The 20,309-nt window shown below is 43.3% G+C and overlaps 2 protein-coding genes across 3 annotated transcripts in view; one reads left to right on the top strand and one right to left on the bottom strand.

The window, feature by feature from the left end:
- The window catches only part of LOC125882019 (uncharacterized), a 212,984-nt gene that overhangs the window by 79,912 nt on the left and 112,763 nt on the right, over positions 1 to 20,309 (top strand). The gene's annotated exons all lie outside the window — the stretch shown is intronic.
- cubn (cubilin (intrinsic factor-cobalamin receptor)) overlaps positions 1 to 20,309 on the bottom strand; it is an 86,763-nt gene that overhangs the window by 53,246 nt on the left and 13,208 nt on the right. The window contains exons 11-23 of the mRNA XM_049565429.1: positions 18,969 to 19,093; positions 17,727 to 17,919; positions 17,412 to 17,530; positions 15,316 to 15,550; positions 14,215 to 14,396; positions 13,652 to 13,814; positions 8,824 to 9,014; positions 7,288 to 7,444; positions 5,915 to 6,090; positions 4,914 to 5,079; positions 3,983 to 4,208; positions 2,715 to 2,845; positions 953 to 1,142 (exon numbers count right to left, since the gene is read on the bottom strand). Coding sequence (XP_049421386.1) covers positions 953 to 1,142; positions 2,715 to 2,845; positions 3,983 to 4,208; positions 4,914 to 5,079; positions 5,915 to 6,090; positions 7,288 to 7,444; positions 8,824 to 9,014; positions 13,652 to 13,814; positions 14,215 to 14,396; positions 15,316 to 15,550; positions 17,412 to 17,530; positions 17,727 to 17,919; positions 18,969 to 19,093 — 2,254 coding nt within the window. The remainder of the gene's footprint in view (positions 1 to 952; positions 1,143 to 2,714; positions 2,846 to 3,982; positions 4,209 to 4,913; positions 5,080 to 5,914; positions 6,091 to 7,287; positions 7,445 to 8,823; positions 9,015 to 13,651; positions 13,815 to 14,214; positions 14,397 to 15,315; positions 15,551 to 17,411; positions 17,531 to 17,726; positions 17,920 to 18,968; positions 19,094 to 20,309) is intronic.

Here is a 20,309-nt window from a genome sequence, read left to right as displayed (position 1 = left end):
AATGACATCATCAGTCCTCTGATCAGCGCTGTTTTCAATTACGTGACTACTTTGGGATCAACATTTTCCCACAAGTGTGGAAAGAAGTCTTCTGACATTTACTCACTAAATGGAAAATGTAGCCACATTTAGCACTTGGTGGGTGTTGATTTTGAATCCTGGGGACAGGTGAAACTAATTAGGGCGGGGCAGACTATCAAGACTGGAGGTAAAACTCACAAAGGCAGGAAGTGAAACCAGACATGACAGATAAGAATATAACAAAATAAAATAGGAAACGTGGCCAACTCAATGAAGGCAACAAAGTAAAACTCAAACCCAGAAACAAAATCCCTCGCCTTGATGTAACGTGAAAACAAATGTCAGATAGTCTTTAACACAAAGTCTGAGGGCCTCTGGACACTAAGCGGGACCACGGCAGATTTCAGACACCGACAACGTCAAAGGAAAGGATTATCTCCCGACAAAGTCATACTCTACACCTGTAACCCTCCGAACTCTGCCATAGAGACGGTCCGCTGTGCATATGACGGTATTTCTGCTTATTGTGATGTCATTTCGTGGAGTGTTTATCCCTAAAATGTGTACAACCTAAAAGCTAATAGCTTATGAGTCAATAAAACATAATAAATGATAATTGGTATTGAAATTGTGTCACATGTAAAAGAAATACAACAGACATTACTCTGGACTTTCTCTGCTCCTCTGATGCCAATGCACGATTTTACCGTCTTTTGGACTGCCTGTAGCGTACCGTAATGACATCATCACACGCAGAGAACGGAACGTAACAGAACAATAAAGTCCATCTTTTTGTTGTAAGAAGAATGAATGCTCAAGCTCCTATAGTTGTTATTTTAGGTTGATTTTAAACAGGACCATGAGAACCACAACCCCCCCCCCAGTGGCTGCCAGTGGGAGGTCTGTTTCCGGAGGGTTAACTCGACTTTACCTGATCTCGACAAAGTCATAGCTGCAAGATGGAGGGGAGCCCTCGAGCACAAAGTCAGTGAAGTTCAGCATAATCTGCATGTTGACTTGCACAGTGATCTTGAAGATGCACTCTCTATTGTTGGGGTAGTAGTCGGGGTAGTTGGGTGAACTGAAGGACCCTGTAGAGGAGGTGAAAGTCCCACCGCAGTCTGATGAGAGAAAGAAAGGGTTAAGCTCAACCTAATGATCGGAGTTACACGTCTTCAGGGTATCCAAATCAAAAAGTACAGTGTTTACATGATAATGTGGGTTAGTGCTTTAAAACAGGATCAAACAATCTTTGGACTGGTGTGAGGGCAGTTATATTGCTACAACTGTCCCAACTGTCCAGACCAACGCAGCGCTGTGTGGCACGCTGCCTGGGCTGAACTTCTGCTGATGTCCTGTTTTTATCTATCCCTGTTACTTGCTTTGAAAGCTCTGTAACGGATGAGGTGCGGTGAAGATGAACTGAAGTATTATCTACATGATTATTCTTGCCTTTGTGTCCTCCCGTCTGGACGACTGCAATTCTCTTTTTACGTGCCGAAACAAATCTTCTCTGAATTGTCTTCAAATAATCCAGAATGCTGCTGCTGCTAGGCACTTAAACAGGTCCAACAGGTCGACCCACATCCCTCCCATTTTAGTTTCTTTACACTGGCTTCCCATCAGGTTCAGGATTCACTTCAAGATACTTGTTCTCACGTTAAGAGCCCTCCACAGTCAGGTGCCTGGATACATCAGTGATCTCTATCCATGTGTCATCAGTAGGTCCCTGAGGTCTTCAGAACAGGACCGACTGACTGTCCCCCACTCCGGACTCAAAACAAAAGGTGACCGTGCCATTGAGTGCTTCAACACTATGGAACTCTCTTCTTTGAGGTTTATGGTCTGCGACCTCCTTAGAACTCTTTAAAAAAACAACTAAAGACCCATCTTTTCAAAATGGCCTTTGTCCCGCCCTAAAATGTCCAGTGCTTGTTCCCTGGTATGTGTTTGCTCTGTTTTACTTCATTTTTGTTGCTTTGTTTGCTATATCAAATACATTTTATCATTATTATTATTATTATTATTATAACACCTCCCCATTGGGCAACAAAAACTAAAATAACATGGAGTTGGCGGAGGGAGATCGCCTGGAAGCTGAAAGTTCCTCATGGTGACCATCGCTAATATTTGCGGTTGGTCCTATGACATATAACATATACAATATAAAGCATGTGTTTTCTGTTTGAAAAGAACAAATGTAGGGAGACAGCATGCTCTTCCCAACTTTAAGTGGTTGCATGTTAAATATGATGTCGAGTGCACAGCTGAAAACCCGAGTGACTTGTTTCCATGAGGTAACATAAGAGCATATTTAAATGGGCAGAGAGACGCTCGCTTACTGATAGGACACTGTGTGAGGCCTGCATATTCTCAGAGGGAAATAGTTTTTTTCTGACATATTGACTGAGGAGATTTATACATGTCAGACTTCAACAGATTTTCCTGGTCAAAAAAGTGGATAACAGAAATCCGGAGTGCAGCAGTGTTGGTGATAAAGCAACTTGTTGGAGTGAGACAGATAGAGACAGAAGGGAAGAGCCGGTGGGAGGTGGGCTATTGCACAGTGTTTCTGTAAGTTATCAGTTATCCAGAGTGATTCTTTGTCACTTAATGACCCGCCAGTCGTGTTGTTCAGGGTTACTGGATAAGTATTCTGAAATGGACTGAAAACTGAAAAACCATCTTTGTACCTGCTGTGGCATTGATTGAGACGTATCTGGCAGAGAATCCCTCGGAGACTAAACTTGAGTCAGACACAAACAGCAGGGTGAGCAGGCTGTCAGTGCTGGTGATGGTTGGAGGCACTGAGCGCCCACAGTACCTGCACACACAAAGCACCCAAATGTCTTTACTCAGCAAGTACTACAAATACAAAACAACTACCTGCAAGTTATTTTCAAGAATACATTCATACATATGTGTGTATACTGGGGGGTGACACAGCATAGTATTGTGATATTTTTTGTAGCCATATTGAATCGATACACAGGCGGCAAGTATCGATCTTGATTTTTTCGAATACACATTTCAAAACAACTTTTGGTGCCAGAATAATAAAATCAGTCACTCTTTGCTCCACTAGATGGTGCTGATGTTTGTTCCCTGCTAAGGTCAGCAGAGCTCTCAGTCAGCGGCATCTGGCAGGAATTTCATCAAAACAAAGACTAGAGCGGGACATTATCTGACAGAGGACAGGAGACACTGTCTCACGTCCTCCAAACTAGAGCGGGACATTATCTGACAGAGGACAGGAGACATTGTCTCAGGACACCAAAGTCACAGTGGAGCAAACACTGCAGACCTCCTGTAACAGACGACACTTCTAACATGTGTGTTGTCCCTCAGTCAGCAGGACACCTGCATGTGAAGTGTTTGTCTCAGGTCTTAATCTGTCCTCTCAGAGGGCGTTGAATGTGCCCACAGTTCAGTCTGTCAGGTGTGTGCAGCATTTCTGACAGGTGTTATGACGGTGTTGGTCAGTGTCTCTGCTCTGTGTCACATGTTGCTGCAATAAAAATGATTAAAGTCGATGAACAGACTGAAACTTTATCTCAGGAGGTCAAACTGATGTTAACAAAGTTTCCTTTGGGGAAATAACTTATAGTTGGAATAAAAGGTCATATATTGCAAAATATTGTATCGTAATACTCAGCATATTACACTACCGAATCATGGGTCCTCCTCTGGTGATTCTCACCCCTAATATATATATGTACATACATAAATTGTTGTAGCAGCTGGTACAGTTGTAGTACAGTATTATTCTGCTGGTTTAGAGGAGCTGCAGTATTAATATGTGCACAGACTCTTCTGTACATTCACTTGATATGTTCATATAAGGCTGAACTCTCCTCTGCTCCCATCAGTCTCTCGTCTGCTCCCCACACTCACCGTCACACTTTCTCCCTGTAGCTAGATAGATAGATAGATATGAGTTATACAGGCATGTGTAGGCTACCTTCCGATCTTTGTTCCAGTCTGCACAGTGCCGTTGTCGTACACCTCCAGGTAATCATAGTTACAGTTGATGTGGTACTCCAGGTTGAAGGAGTCAAATGACAGTCGAACCAGGCTGCCTGGGGAAACACTGATGTACCAGGTACAGTTGGCACCATGGGGGTAACTGGAGGGGTGGCCAGGACTTGTGATGGTGCCTGTGGGAGTGGTCAAGGTATCACCGCAGCCTGACACAAGACAAAAAAGGACAACTGGTCAAGGTGTGAGATCAGCAGACTTTGAAGAACTTTGAAAGTAGCTTCTGAGGATCAGTGACAGCACCACTGGCATATAGTTAAACACGATAGCACCCAGTTAGGTTCTGCATGCCCTGCTGCCTATTCCAACATACAGTTCTGCAATAATGTTAGTGACAGGATCACTGCAACATCACGGCATGTACAGGGAAGTAGAGTGCAACTGCAAAGCACAAACATGGGGATGATATCGAACACATCGTAAGTGCTAATATCGTAGGCAACTGGACTTGCTCACTGGGCAGTGATGTTTCCCATCAGGTTGCTCTCGATGGTGCAGGAGTAGGAGTCCCTCAGTATTTGCCCAGACAGAGGGGCAAGATTTTCTTTTTTGTGCTCAGATAGTATTTCTAACACCAGTATATTGGTTTATACATCATAATCCTGCACATGCTAAAATCATATCCAAATATGTTTTTAATTTTAACTTCAACTGACGTTGTTCTGAAGGGGGGTATCATCTTCTATCTTAGCCTCTTTATCAGAATCATATCAGACACATCAAATAATTCCAACAGATCATGAGTTTGTGCTTTCTGCTACGAGACATCTGCGCTGACAAACAAGAGATTAGTTTCTAACCCAGGGGTACAGTCGGAGTCTAAAATGGTTGCTAAACATTAATATTTGTCTCACCCTCCAACGCAGAGCCATAGGCTGCCTCGAAGCCGTTGTTGCTGACGGAGGAGTCTGTCTTGAAGCGGATGTACATCGATCTCTGAGTGGACTGGAGCCGGGGGGGCATGTTGACACCACAGAACAACCCCAGCAGAGGAGAGCTAGAGGTGGAGCCATCCCTGACCTGGAAGATGGACGAAACATGCACTATTATAAGTGATCCACTTAGTGATGGCCAAATGAAGCCCCATGAAGCATTTTCTTTATTTTCTGAGCCCACTAGATGGCGCTTTTGGTTCAACAAAAGGTTGAAAGCACTCTGAATTGCCATTCTTTGAGCCTCTCTCTTTAAACCATGAGCGCCATCTAGTTGATTGATGAATGGAGAGGGAGATGGTGGTCCACCATCTCCCTCTCCATTCATCAATCAATTCACACATAGTAAAAACCATACATGCAGAAACAAAGTTATTTCTTCATTACTCTCTAGTGGCATGACACAGAAGCACCTATGATGTATCCATATGTGGTCAAGTTGCATAACGCTGTTCTTCGACTTGCAGCTGAACACGTCGCCCAGCACGTATAAAGTACTGAGATATGAATTTTTGTCCATATCGCTCAGCTCTAAGTTGAGCTCTCCACAGCACACCACTCTCCTCTCTTCTTCCTCCGCTCTCACCTCTAGCGTCCGCCCACTGACAGGCCCGCATAGTAAGTAAGACCCGCCCAATCAAAACGATAAATGACAGCCTGTGACCATGAAAAATATGCAGCACATGAGGTTAAAAGGAGCAGAACAAAGAAACACTCAAGTGAAGAACAAGTAATTTTGTACTTAACATTACATTCTTCACTGCAGTTAAAAATATAATAATAAGAAGAAGAAGAAGAGGAAGGAAAAGATGAAGAGGAGGAGTGGTGTTGCTGTTATTCTGTATTTAATTTAGAAGTAAAAACTGGAAGTGTGATCACTTTTATATTGAGGTCCAGTGGTTTGATTTCATGACTTAATTTACCTCAACAGAGTCGTAACGGCAGGAGCCTCCCTCCACATCAAATGACAGGAAGTTGAGGGTGACCACATAGCCCTCTGGCTGGTTAATGACCCACTCACAGACCTTGTTGTGGGGATAGGCGTTGGGATGGTAGGGAGAGCGTATCTGTCCAGTCCCAGACAAAGTGCCTCCACAACCTGAGGAGAGAAAGGGTTGACGGCTGGTCAGCGGCTGATGGAACAGACAAAGATGCGACTGAATATCTTTGCCTGCATCAACAATAACTCAGTCGTCAAGATTTACTGGTGCTTGTCCCTTTTCCCTTTTTCTTGTCTGCAACAAACACTGAGACTGAATGTTTGACTGAATTTTTACAGCTGCTGAATAACCAGTCTCAGTGTCAGCCCAGAATTTTAAAATCGGTAATTCAATTAGAACGTGTTATTATTATTATTTTATTGTCATTTATTTTTATTGTTTGTTCTTCTGAACAAGTTAATTCTTGTTTTTGTTGATTATCTAATTTTCTTATTGTTAGCTGGCTTGTTTATTTGCATTTTAGTGATAAACGTGCCGTTTTGCAGTTTGTGTGTTTGTTTGTTTGTTTGTTTGGGGGTGAGGGGTTGCCAGGGGGTAAGTGATGGCCAAATGAAGCCTCATGAAGCATTTTCTTTACTTTCTGAGCGCACTAGATGGCACTTTTTGTTCAACAAAAGGTTGAAAGCACACTGAATTGCCATTCTTTGAGCCTCTCTCTTTAAACCATGAGCGCCATCTAGTGGGCTCAGAAAATAAAGAAAATGCTTCATGAGGCTTCATTTGGCCATCACTACCGGGGGGAGGCTCATCTAGGGCACCAAATGTGCTGCCACTGCCTCTGTTGCAGCTCCACGGTAAGAATAACTGGATGTTTACAAGACAATGAGCCTGAGCCTGTCCATGTGTGCATGGTTCAGACCTGAGCAACACACACAGTGATCACGACCACCCCCTACTGGCACAGTAAATGGACTGCACCTCCATAGCACCTTTCTAATCTTCCAACCACTCAAAGCAACTTTAACACAACATGTCACATTCACACACACATTCACATACTGGCGGCTGAGGTTACTGTACACACTGCCACCTGCTACTCAGCTTAAACACACTCACACACTAATGGAACAGCCATCAGGAGCAATTTGGGACTCAAAGATACTTTGGGGATTGAACTGCCAATTTTCCAATCAGTGGACAACCCCGCTGAGCCACATCCGCCCCAGTGATATCTTTATCCCACAGCCCGCACAGGAGCAGCCCAACGGTCTTGTTTTTTTTCTCAGAACATGTCCTAGAACAAACGACACATAAACATGATGTCATATCACGTGTGTAAATGTGTGGAGTCTCACCAACAGTGTAGACAGCCCTGAAACCAGCCCTGCTGACCGAGCTGTCGGACCTGAAACGAACCCACAGGAAGTTGGAGGACGAGAGAATGGGAGCCGGCAGGATGCTCCCACAGTACCTTCCTATCAGAGGATCAGTCTCCGTCCTGCCGTCACGAACCTGGAGAGAGAGGAGTAGTAAGAGGCAACGTTCATTTCATCAGCAACAGCTATGGAAAATAAAACCTGTGGCGTGCTCTATCAAACTCAGTCAGATGTCACTGCTGGATAAACATGGCTCCATGTCAACATGGTGATTTTGGGTCACTTTGGTGTTTTGTTTGATTTTAAATCAAGTCTTGGCTTTCAGTGTGTCAAACTCTAATCACCAAGTTCAGATGATTAAGCTTGTAAAGGCAGAATAACAAGCTAGCAGCTAACACCTGTCTGCCACACTGGTCCCACTCTAACACACTCTGGTCGCACTCCGACGCACTCTGGTCGCACTCTGACGCACTCTGGTCGCACGCCGATGCACTCTGGTTGCACGCCGACGCACTCTGGTCCCACTCTGACGCACTCTGGTCCCACTCCGACGTACTCTGGTCCCACTCCGATGCACTCTGGTCGCACGCCGACGCACTGTGGTCCCACTCCGACGTACTCTGGTCCCACTCCCACACTCTGGTCCCACTCTGATGCACTCTGGTCCCACTCTGATGCACTCTGGTCCCACTCCGACGTACTCTGGTCCCACTCCGATGCACTCTGGTCCCACTCCGACGCACTCTGGTCCCACTCCGATGCACTCTGGTCCCACTCCGACGCACTCTGGTCCCACTCTGACGCACTCTGGTCCCACTCCGACGCACTCTGGTCCCACTCCCACACTCTGGTCGCACTCTGACGCACTCTGGTCGCACTCTGACGCACTCTGGTCCCACTCTGATGCACTCTGGTCACACTCTGACGCACTCTGACGCACTCTGGTCCCACTGTGGTCGCACTCTGATGCACTCTGGTCCCACTCTAACGCACTCTGACGCACTCTGGTCCCACTCTGACGCACTCTGGTCCCACTCTGACACACTCTGGTCCCACACTGCACAACTTTCCCAACTTTCCATTTTAGTGGAGGCTTTACTGTCTTCACAATTTATTGTTTCTTATCTGTGAAATTAAAGTAAATCAAAGCTTTGTTTCCACTGAGGGAAATGGTTTCAGCTTACAGACAGACAGGAGGTCTGCGTCACTGTGACGTGTGGTTACATTTCTGGGGGGGTGCACGTCAGGCTACGGCTCTATTTTGTTTTGCTGGAGAACTTGTGAGTGAGTGAGGGGGCGGAGCTGTGCGGAGAGTGTGAGAGAGGAGAGATGAACACTTGTATGCATCACGTAACGCAATTTGACCCTATATCAATATAAACAGTGTCTAAATGTATATCTTGCTTGAAAATATATCAAAATATGTCACAAAGTGATTATATCGCCCCGCCCTATTTTGAAGAACATAAATATATGAATCAGGATATTTGTTTGTGAGTCATAAACAAGTCTTACCTCTACATAGTCAAAGGTGCAGCTGCTGTGAATCTCCAGGCTCATGTGAGTGAAGTTGAGGGCCACCTTCTCACCCGCTGGCAACCTGATCAAATAGATACACTGGCGGTTGTGGGCATAGTTGTTGGGCCAGTTTGGAGAGATGATGATGCCCTCACTGTCAGTGAAGGTGCCACCACAGCCAGGGTCACCTGAGACACAACAGATCAGTGATGGAGCGGCGGCAAGAATGTAAGATCACGAGTCTTCACAAGTTTTTGTCGAATAAATCGTTTTTAATTTACATCACCTTAAACTAAGGATAAAAATGATTTAAACGTGACTGACACTAACAAGCATTTTCATCTCTACCGATAACCATCTGTTAACACCCTATTCTTACATTCCCCTGGACTTGTTTGGACACTTGGGAAGGCTTAAATAACCACAGACGGTGCACACTGTCAGGATGAGAGCCAGCCACAAGGACGGTTTAATCTCCATCTACACCAAAATGTTGATTAATCATTCTTCATGTCATTAATGAGTGATAAGTGTTTAAATTTCTGTAACTCTTCCCTCTTACTCATCAGTGCAGCTCAGGATGTTTGAGGTCGTTATTAAATATCTTTTGACACCAACATAATTATCAAAGATACAAGACAAATATATCCATATTATTATTTGACAAATACTAAGCTTGTATACCATACAGTGTCTCAAAGTGGTGCAATTTAACTGCGACAGCATACAGGGTATAAAGTACACTACTATTATTCCACTACAGGTTCTGAACTCTCACTGTGACTGCCATGTAGACAGGACCGTTATCCTTTAGCCTTCTGAGGACAGCACACTGCATGAGGACAGAGAGACAAAGGCCGAGGTCACAGGTACATGAGGACTTTTACAAATGGGGGTTTCCCTTTTTCATTGTCAAAAAATATAAAAATCCTGTCCACACATGCTCTGCTATAAAAGAAAACGCACAAACACAACTGAAGCGTGTCGAGAGCCTGTCAAACTAACAGGCCTCAAAATAACCCTCACCTTCAGACCACAACAAAAGATGTTTAAAAAAAAAAACAACCTATGACCAGATGGATACCTGGAGCAGTGACGCTTTTGTCCCTCACTGTAGTGTAAGAGTCCTGTTAGCGAGGTACGATCCAGCACTACTTTACTTCCACATCCGGCATTGCACAAAATGCAGCCTCATTTGTAACGTCCCACGAAACTAACTTTGCACTTGTCAAAAACCAAGCGGCAACGTCTGCGGCGGGAAAATGATGCCAACAAAGAAGTGCCAGAAACTGCAGTCCTCTGGATGCCCTGACATCAGGAGGGCCTCGACTGGGCCCTGTGCAATCCACCGCTATGACGCTCCCTAGGAACACTGCGAGTCTCTAACAGCAAACTCTGAGCTGGAGAGGCTCATGGTAACAGGAAGCTTTGATCCATGTGCCCCGTCACGCATGGCACTGTCAGGGGGGTTTTTAGTAGAAAATGTTTTCGATGCCTCTGGCACGACTCCCTTTAGATAGAATGTTATGTCCTTGCCACTGACACTCACCTTTTGAGTCTTCTGTCTCTAACAGCCAATAGGGAGTACCAAAGACCAAAGCCAAGCAGGCCGGAGTTTGACTGGTGTCCTTTGACTTAGGCTCAGCCAACAAGTGCCTTGGCTACACTCTTGATGGTGTCACATTCGTTGAGTCCGACTCGTTGTTGTAACCAGCAAAAACTCAGGTGCTCACACAGGAAGCTGTGATTGAAACAACCCTTCCTGCATGACACTGTCAGGAGTTTACTCTCTTCACTATTACAGCCTTTTTAATGCACACATTTAAGGAACTGACAGAATTACATTTCACTGAAACTGTATTTTATATAATTTCAAGTGAAAAAAAAAAATCAGTGGATTGACTGAAAAAAATGACTGAATTCAGCCTCCCGCAATGCCTAAAAATACTGAAAATTATTATAAATAAATATAATAATATTGTAATAATAATAATATTGTCAAATTGCAGAAATAATTAAACTATTTTTTTTAAATCTTATTTATAATCAAATGCATGAAATACACTACACTTCTGGCACTGTGCTAAATTGGTTTAAATCTTATTTACAAGACAGGGATTTCTTTGTGTCACTTGGCAATTATGAATCTGTGCAAACAAAGATTACATGTGGAGTTCCTCAAGGGTCCATTCTTGGGCCTCTTCTGTTCAACATCTATCTGCTCCCTCTTGCTCAGATTATGGAATATCATAACATCTCCTACCATACTTATGCAGATGACACACAACTTTACATAACAGTGTCACCAGATGACTACAGTCCCCTATATCTACTAAATAAGTGCATTGACAAAATCAATACGTGGATGTGCTAGAATTTTCTACAACTAAACACAGACAAAACTGAGATAGTTGTTTTTGGCCCCAAAGAACAAAGATCAATAGTCAGTGCTCACCTTGACGCCATGACACTAAAACCTATAGATCAAGCCAGAAATCTTGGTGTAGTTCTGGACTCAGACCTAAATTTCAATAGTCACATTAAGACAATTACTAAATCAGCCTACTACCACCTTAAAAACATAGCAAGAATAAAAAATTTCTGTCTAAACAAGATACAGAAAAACTTCATGCTTTCATTTTCAGCAGGCTGGACTATTGTAATGGTGTCTTTACAGGCCTGAGTAAAAAATCAATCAGACAACTGCAGCTCGTCCAGAACGCTGCTGCCAGAGTCCTCACCAACACCAAGAGAGTGGAGCACATCACACCAGTGCTTAAGTCACTGCACTGGCTTCCTGTGTGTCAAAGGATAGACTTTAAAATCTTGTTACTTGTCTATAAAGCACTAAATGGTCTCGGGCCTAAATACATCTCTGATATACTTATACGTTATGAAGCATCCAGACCCCTCAGATCATCTGGAACAGGTTTACTCAGTGTTCCCAGGATCAAAACCAAACAAGGTGAAGCAGCCTTTAGTTTCTATGCTCCCCGCCTGTGGAACAAACTTCCAGGATATCTGAGGTTGGCTGAAACTGTCAGCTCATTTAAATCAGGGCTTAAAACATTACTATTTACTGCAGCTTACCAGTGAACTAGATATGTAACTTATTGTTAGGATAATCTGTAGCTATTGTTTTTATATTTGTCTGCTGTTGCTTTTGCTTTATGTTTGCTTTTTAAATGCATTTTCTGCACTGTTTTTAACTATTTATTGTCTTGCTTTTAGCTCTTGTTTTTAATGATCTATTGTTTTTAATGTATTTCTCTTGTAAAGCACATTGAATTGCCTTGTGTATGAATGGTGCTATATAAATAAAATTGCCTTGCCTTGCCTTACATCTTATCATGCGTGTGGATACAAGTGATTAGTTGCAATGTGAGGAATCCAGTAATTATTTCAGCATCTATGGATTCATATGGTCTCACCCTAACACCCCCCCCACACACACATGTCTGTAACAGCAGCAGCAGAGTTGAGCATTAAAGTCTCGAGCTCCGTGCCAAAAGCTAAAACCTGCAAAACAATGTGCAGCTCAGCACCAGCCTCTGAAGACCCTGAGCTGTCAGCACAAACTGTAAGTGACAGATACACCACTAGAGGGCAGTGTGACACCACTAATAAACTCATGTTTCACTTGGATTGTGGTGTTGACATGAAACATCATCAGCTTTTCATTAGAACTGACACAATACTTTAATTCATCCTGCATACGCACATGCACTTTCATCCATGCTTTGACTTGGAGCACGTGTTTGCAGAGCAGGAGGAGTGCTTCCTCAGCGCATATCTGAAAGATTGTCACAGTGACTTCAGGAGGAGCCCTCCAATACTGCCACCCCAATCCCTCAGGTGTCTGGGGACCTAAAGCAGACGTCCAACAGCAACACCATCAGAGTAAAAGGCCCAGCAGAGAGATGTCGACCTGTGCCAGCGCAGGAAGACCAACCAGCCTCAGGAGCTGCTGATACAGTGCTACACCCCATAATCCAGTCTGTTCTCTGCACGTCTGTCACTGTGTGGTATGGATCAGCCACCAAACAGGACAGGAACAGACAGTCAAAAACTACATAGAAAATAAATGGTGATCTCCATTCAGGACTTCTACTCGTCCACAGTCACCCTGGACACAAGCTGTTCAACTTCTCCCCTCTGGGAGGCGCTGCAAAACACTGTACACCAAAATAACAAGGCACAAGAACACTTTCTCTCCACAGCCCGTCACTATGATGACTACTTCACACCAGTCCACAGTGTCAGGAACCATCCCTGTGCAAGAATGCCAAGCATGAACACTTTCGGTACGTTATATATTTTCAAAGTTTAAATATGTACTGTTGGGCCAAATGGGATTAAAATTAACATGCTAAATCTGGAGCACAGCACAGTCTGTGTGCCTGCTACATATTGTCCCAATTTCCACATCTATCGCTTAAATTTAAAGATGACACTGTTCAAACAAAGAACGAAATCACAAACATTTAACTTTAACACTGACGAGGAGAGTCCACTGAAGCTTGGAACCCTAAATCACAACATTAAATGTGTGTTTCTTAGGTTGCTATGGCAACGCAGAAACATGGAAACAGAGAAATCACACAGATATCTTTATGGCTCACATGGATGTATGGCAACACCCAGGTAAGAGCCGTCTGAACCAGGAAATACAGACGCTGGGGGAAAGAAAACACTGGATGACATTTCTTTGTACGACTGATAACAAGTTAGAGTGGCCCTGTCCTGACATACAGCTCCCGAGGTCATGACTAATGTGACACAGTTGCGCTGTAGGACGTGCTAAAGGGTGTAAACACTGTCTTACTTGGGGATGTTGTGTATGTAATGTGGAAGCCTCGGTCAGAAACACTAAAGTCGGAGTGGAAGTGGATCCATGCAGCTGGACCAGTGGTTTGCAGGGGGGGAGGTGATCCAGTGCTGCAGAACTTTCCCAGAACTGGGTCCTCAGGTAGAAGACCATCCCGGATCTACGATATGTGGCCACACAAGACAGTTAATAGAAGAACAGCTACAAGAGGTTGTGAGGCTGTGCTACAGTCAGCTTGTTTCACTTGTGGTAATAGTGCACAAACCTGACGGAACAGCAAACATAAACAGTAGTGATGGCCAAATGAAGCCTCATGAAGCAATTTCTTCAGCAACAGGTTGAAAGCACACTGAACTGCCATTCTTTAAGCCTCTCTCTTTAAACCATCAGCGCCATCTAGTGGGCTCAGAAAATGAAGAGAATGCTTCATGAGGCTTCATCTGGCCATCACTAATAAACCAGTGTTAAAGTTGTTTGGGTTCAGTGTCATCAAGGTATCATTCAACTGTCTGGGATCATTATGTCGGTTGGTTGGTTTTACGCAGTCCAGCTTTTCTCACCTCCAGAAAGTCGAAGTTACAGTTGGGGTGCTGCTCCAGACTGAGCGTCCCGAATGCAAAGGTGATGAGCAAGCCAGGTTCCACTGTCACTGTCCAGTAGCAGTCTCGGCTGGGTGGGTAGTTTCCAGGGTAACCAGGTGAGTTAATGCTTCCATAGGGGGCAGTGAGATCGTCTCCACACACTAAGATGAGAAGGAGAAATTAGAGAAGGATGAACAAAACCTAACAGTTTTGCTCCCTTAATGCATAAGGTTTGCCGTTTACAAGTCGGGTGGTTGATTAACGTGTGTTTTTAGCTGCCCATGAATCTTTTCGTGTGATTTTATCTCCACTCCTGACTAGTGATGGCCAAATGAAGCCTCATGAAGCATTTTCTTTATTTCATGAGCCCACTAGATGGCACTTTCTGTTCAACAAAAGGTTGATCGCACACTGCAGAAGTACCTTCACTTCATGTGTTTGAAGTGAGGCTGTACCTGGCAACAAGTTTCCCTCTTGACTAAACAAAAATTTTAATCAAGACAAGTCGACTAGTCTAAAAACAGGACATTCAGAGAAACAGTCCAATTTATTGTTCAGTATCTGAAACACTGTCCCAAAGATGACATCTCTCCAATTTAAAACTCCAGTCTACTCAAGCATTACCACAGGGAGGGCGACTGCTGTCTGACAGCTCTGTAGCACCCACTAGTGGCGGGCGGCTGCATGACAGTTAAGTGGCCTTGTACATGAAACAAATTGGTTTAACCAACTAGGTGGCGGAAATTTAATCTTGTAAATGTCTAATCATTCCTAGTTTGAAGTCAGGTGCTCCACCCTCTTCATCAGACTTCTGTGCACACGGCCCTGCAGTCTCATGCCTTTTAATGGGTACTTTCTGGGTGTTTAACGATGATAATCAACTGGCATGCTCTGTCAACTCACCAGGACAATGAGATTTATCATTATAAGAACACAGATACAAACAATTCTGCCGTTTGTGAACACATTGTGAATCTGACGTAGACTTTTCTTGGGACTTTTCATAAGAACAACTTCAGGAAAAACCTAAAGAAGATATTGGCGAATGACGCCCATGCTGTTCAAGGATCACACCCCTACCTGGGTCCTGAGACTGCCAAGCAACTGTGAAGCCACCAGCATTGATAGAGCTGTCGGCACGAAACCAGAAATATAAGGAATTGTGGGAGCTGAAGAGTTCCGCTGGGCTATTCTGGCCACAGTATTTTCCGATCATATAAGCAGAGGCACTATCGCCATCATGGATCTGAAGGAAGTCATAGTTGCAGTTGGTGCTGCTCTCCAGATGGAAGAATGGAAAGGTAATACGCAGAATCTGAAGAAGAAAGAACACACAATTCAAAGGACTCATCACATCATCATTTGTACTGTCAGTTCGTGTGTCCCTCTGCTGACCTTTGGTGAAATGTAACACACAGTCAACTCAACTACTCAACTACTGTACTGAAGCACAATTTGAGGTACTTTTACTTGGAGTATTTTAATCTCATGCAGCTTTTGTACTTCTACTTCAATATACGTCAGAGGGACATACTGCACTTCTTATTTGGTCATTTTAGTTACTAGTTACTTTACAAATTAAGATTTTTGTTCACAAACCATATTGAAATATAGTGCAGCTGATTGGTCAATTAATTAAAAATTAAAAGGTAACTATTTTGATAATTAACTGAATTGCTTTTCAAGCAAAAAGCATTTCATGGTTCCAGCTTCTCAAATATGAGGACTTGCTGCTTTTCCTTTGAATTATTTTAAATGTTTAAATTAATTTATACGTCTCTCCACTGAGCACTTTTACTTTAAATACTTAATACATCTCCCTGATTATACTTACAAACTTTCACTTAAGCAACATTTTAGAAACTGTTATTGATAGAGTATTTTTAGAGTTTGGTATCAGTACTTTAACTTAAGTAAAGGATCCGATTACTTCCTTCACCACTGCTGCTGACATGGCATTAACAGCATCACAAATGTTTTGCATTTACCTGTAACACCAGCACTGGCACTCTGTAAAATCATATGTTTGCTTTTAGACTGCTGTCAGCCCTAGAGTGGTCTCCTCTGGTCTGAATCAGGGACTCATGTTGTTCCAAAGTTGTATAATTGCCTAGAGTTGGTTGGTGTTCTCACGGCAGCATTTACAAGAGGACCAGATCAAATGCCTTGTGTGAGAAAGCTGCTCTTGATTGGTCAGAATTTCCATGTGGGAAAAATCCAGGAAGTAAAGCAAACGAAGAAGAGTACACTTGCAAGATAAATGTGACACTTTCTAATGTCACAATGGAGGGACAACTACGCAGGTTGATTTTAGCGCTGCTCATCGTGGACTATATTGCTGTCATTGTTCATTTTAGTCAAAGCATACAGTTTGAAAACGAGGCGCGGCTCCAACTAGAAAACAATGTTTTGATGCATTGGATGTGCTGAATGTGCATATTAAGGCAGTACAGGAGGAGGTGCACATTAATAATCCTCCAGGACTGTAACATGCTCATGTTTAACCCAAACAATGTGTCATGTGACTGCAGTTGCTTCACATCCAGGTCAGAACACCTTCTCACCACAAACCAACCGCACCAGAGTTCCTTTGGAACCGGACCGAGACCACCTCTTCAAGAAGGTCTCAGTCCGGTTGTTTTGGTGTGTTCACACCTGCACAAAGGAACCGCACTGAGGGGGCAAAACTACTTAAATTAGAATGAACTGAACCAAACAGGGCAGCTGTGAAGGTGTATCTAACAATGCATTTTCAGGTGGCATCTCTCATGCCCATCAGGTCTTGGGCATGTGCCAGAGTCTTTGCACATGGCAAAACACCTGCCCTGATATTGTGTTTGGGGGCCTTTACCTATGCTAATAGGTGACCTATGATCTAGTGGGATTCATCATGCAGCACATCTGGGTAAGAGCAGATTTGCGCGGTTAAGAACGTTTGGTGCATCTTATCAATTTTCCTTGCCAGAAAATTAAGAGAAAATATGAGACAATGTTTCTGCGTGAGGCCCAGTGATTTTTGTTATCATTGCCCTATGGAAATAAAAATGCAAAAAAAAATTTTCTCAGTGTGGACATTAAAGGGTTAAAGGACTAAGAAAAGCTGTCAAACTTACACAGTAATATAGAAAGAGGATTTGTGTGGAAAAGGAAATCTCTTAAGAGAGACTGCAGCTGACCTTGTGTGGGTCGGCACGGATCACCCAGGCACAGCTGACATTGTGATCGTAATGATCGTGACCTGGGGTGTTGGGATAACTGAAGGAACCAGCGGGGCCAGTCAGGTAACCTCCGCACTCTGTGAACACAAACAGAGGTTTAGAAAAAAAACTGATTACAGTTCTACTTCCTGTGTCTCTGCACATCCGTTCTACTCTCTTCATCTTGTCCTTGTAATTTCTCCATCTCCTTTTGACCCATCTCTCCCACTTCTTCCCTTCACCTCCCCTCCTTTATCTCCCCAGTCCTTCCATATGTTACTGTCCTGCCAGTACCTTGCTGTGAGGTCTGGCAGAGCGGGCCAGTCCACTGGGCAGTGCAAGTACATGTGAATCCATTAATGCCGTCGGTGCAGGTCCCTCCATTCTGACAGGGGTTGCTTAAGCACTCATTGATATTCTGGTCACAGAGTGGTCCTTGCCAGCCAGGGTTACAGTTGCACATGTATCCAGGAGCCGAGGTGGTGGTCTGTGACAGCAGTGGTGCACAAGTCAGACATCGTGGATTTGTTTCTACACAGGGATTTGATTCTGCATTTTCTGTTCTTGAGAATGTCATTAACACAAATGCAAAGGTGGGATTTATAAAGCACTTAAAGACTGATTCAGACTTTAGACACATTACTGCAAATAATTCTGCAAACACGTGGGTTAGTCCAGCTTTACAGTTAAAGCTTTCAATACGGCAATAAGGCAAAAAACTATGGCTGACAATGACATGCATGAGTTCTGAGTCAGTGTTCTTAAATGTTGTACAATAAGTAGGAGGTTGTTTTAAGTTGACTCTTAAGGATCTCAATAGTAGAATCAGACACTGGGAGGAAGTTAATTACATTGCTTGGGGCCAGCCATAGAGAGGGCCCTGTGCCCATGAAGTGGAATTTATACCTCTGCGTTGAATCGACACCATCCCTACGCCGTAAGCCCTGCATGGATGTAGAGCCTATGCTATACCCTACACCGCAGCCTGACATGCATCTCCCCAGAAATGTAACAACACATTTCTTTTTCAGCTCAATCGAGTGTACGGACATCCTCCTTGAGGTTAGTTTTGCTTCTGTTGGCCCCACACGCTAACTGTTAGCGAGCCACTGTTGTTATTGTTGCTAGTGATGGCCAAATGAAGCCTCATGAACTATTTTCTTTACTTTCTGAGCCCACTAGATGGCGCTTTTGTTCAACAAAAGGTTGAAAGCACACTGAATTGCCATTCTTTGAGTATCTCTCTTTAAACCATGAGCGCCATCTAGTGGGCTCAGAAAATAAAGGAAATGCTTCATGAGGCTTCATTAGGCCAACACTAATTGTTGCTACCATCCCCTGTAACTTTATTTTCAGGTTTCCAACCAACATCCAGCAGTCTGCTGTGCAATTTATCTCTTCCGCATACTCAACAGTTTTTTTAATACTCCAACTAGACCAACTACAGCAGACTCAGACAGAGCATCTTTATCATGATGGCCACGCAGCATCCCACCATGTCTGAACAGCCATACATGCACAGTTACACACACTCACCACACACTGTCCATTGACACAGGGGTTGTTGGTCTGACAGACGTTGCTGGTCTGGGTGCAACCTGTTGGTCCATAACCGTTTCCTGTGTAGCCTGGAGGGCAGGTGCATACAGGAAGGCTTGTGCCTGGTGGATGTGGGAGGATTGAGTAAGAAGAAAAAGACAAAGAAGAAGACGAGGAACACATGATCATGTCCCACATTATCTGTACACAAAAGACAGTCACATAGTAGTGATGGCCAAATGAAGCCTCATGAAGCATTGTCTTTATTTTCTGAGCCCACTAGATGGCACTCATGGTTTAAAGAGAGAGGCTCAAAGAATGGCAATTCAGTGTGCTTTCAACCTTTTGTTGAACAAAAAGCGCCATCTAGTGGGCTCAGAAAATAAAGAAAATGCTTCAAGAAGCTTCATTTGGCCATCACTATCATACAGACAGACAGTCAAATCTGATTTAGACACTGTACAAATACCTTTGAATGAAGAGTTAATGAAGTTTGTCAGTCCTCGGATTAAGAAGCTAACTCAGTCTAGCTTACATGCTAACATAAGGAACATATGATACGCGAGTTAGAAAACAAACTTACTGAGTGGTGTATGGTGGAAACTGTCGCTGTAAGTTTGTTTTCTAACTCGCAGTATCGCCAGACATTGGCTTAAAAATGAAATATCGGAATTGGCCAAGATGCTGATTTCTGATGATATGGCAAACCAATTTCTTTTTCCCTTTTTTTTTTATTGACAAAATGAACATATAGAAAACATCAGGTAAATGATACAGCACAGGTCGGAGGACAACATATCTGAAAGATATACAAGTATGTATAATGAATATATGTAACAACAATTATAACAGACAGAGGATTCAAGGAAGAATATGGATATACTGATATTGGTTACGGGCCTAATGGATTGCTTTAAAATTGGCCTCTCGGATATCATCAAGAAATCCAGTATTGTGCAGCTCGACTCAGAACCATGCAGAATGCAGAGAGAACCTCATCAGTCCAAGATGATGTTTTGATACAACGCAAAATAAATCAGAATCAGAATTACTTTATTGATCCCCAAGGGGGAATTATGATTTGTTACAGTTGCTCCCATGTAAAGAAAAGAGAGTTATAAAACGTAAAGAACAGAAGTATGAAATCACAGTATGTAAATATAAGTAATAAATTACAGTAGAATAGAAATAAGAATGTGCGTTATGCTACAACGTCAACACTAGTACTTAAAATAGTAAGAATATAATCTTCACTGTGCTGAGTCTGTAAGTGTGTAAAAATATACAAAATATGTGCACTGTGTGATTCCACTGCCTCCCCTCATAACTGCTGCACAG

The sequence above is a fragment of the Epinephelus fuscoguttatus genome, linkage group LG21 (genome assembly GCF_011397635.1).
Source record: "Epinephelus fuscoguttatus linkage group LG21, E.fuscoguttatus.final_Chr_v1".
NCBI lineage: Eukaryota > Metazoa > Chordata > Actinopteri > Perciformes > Serranidae > Epinephelus > Epinephelus fuscoguttatus.
Note: the sequence above shows the minus strand (reverse complement) of the source record. Positions and strands in the feature narration are given on the sequence as shown.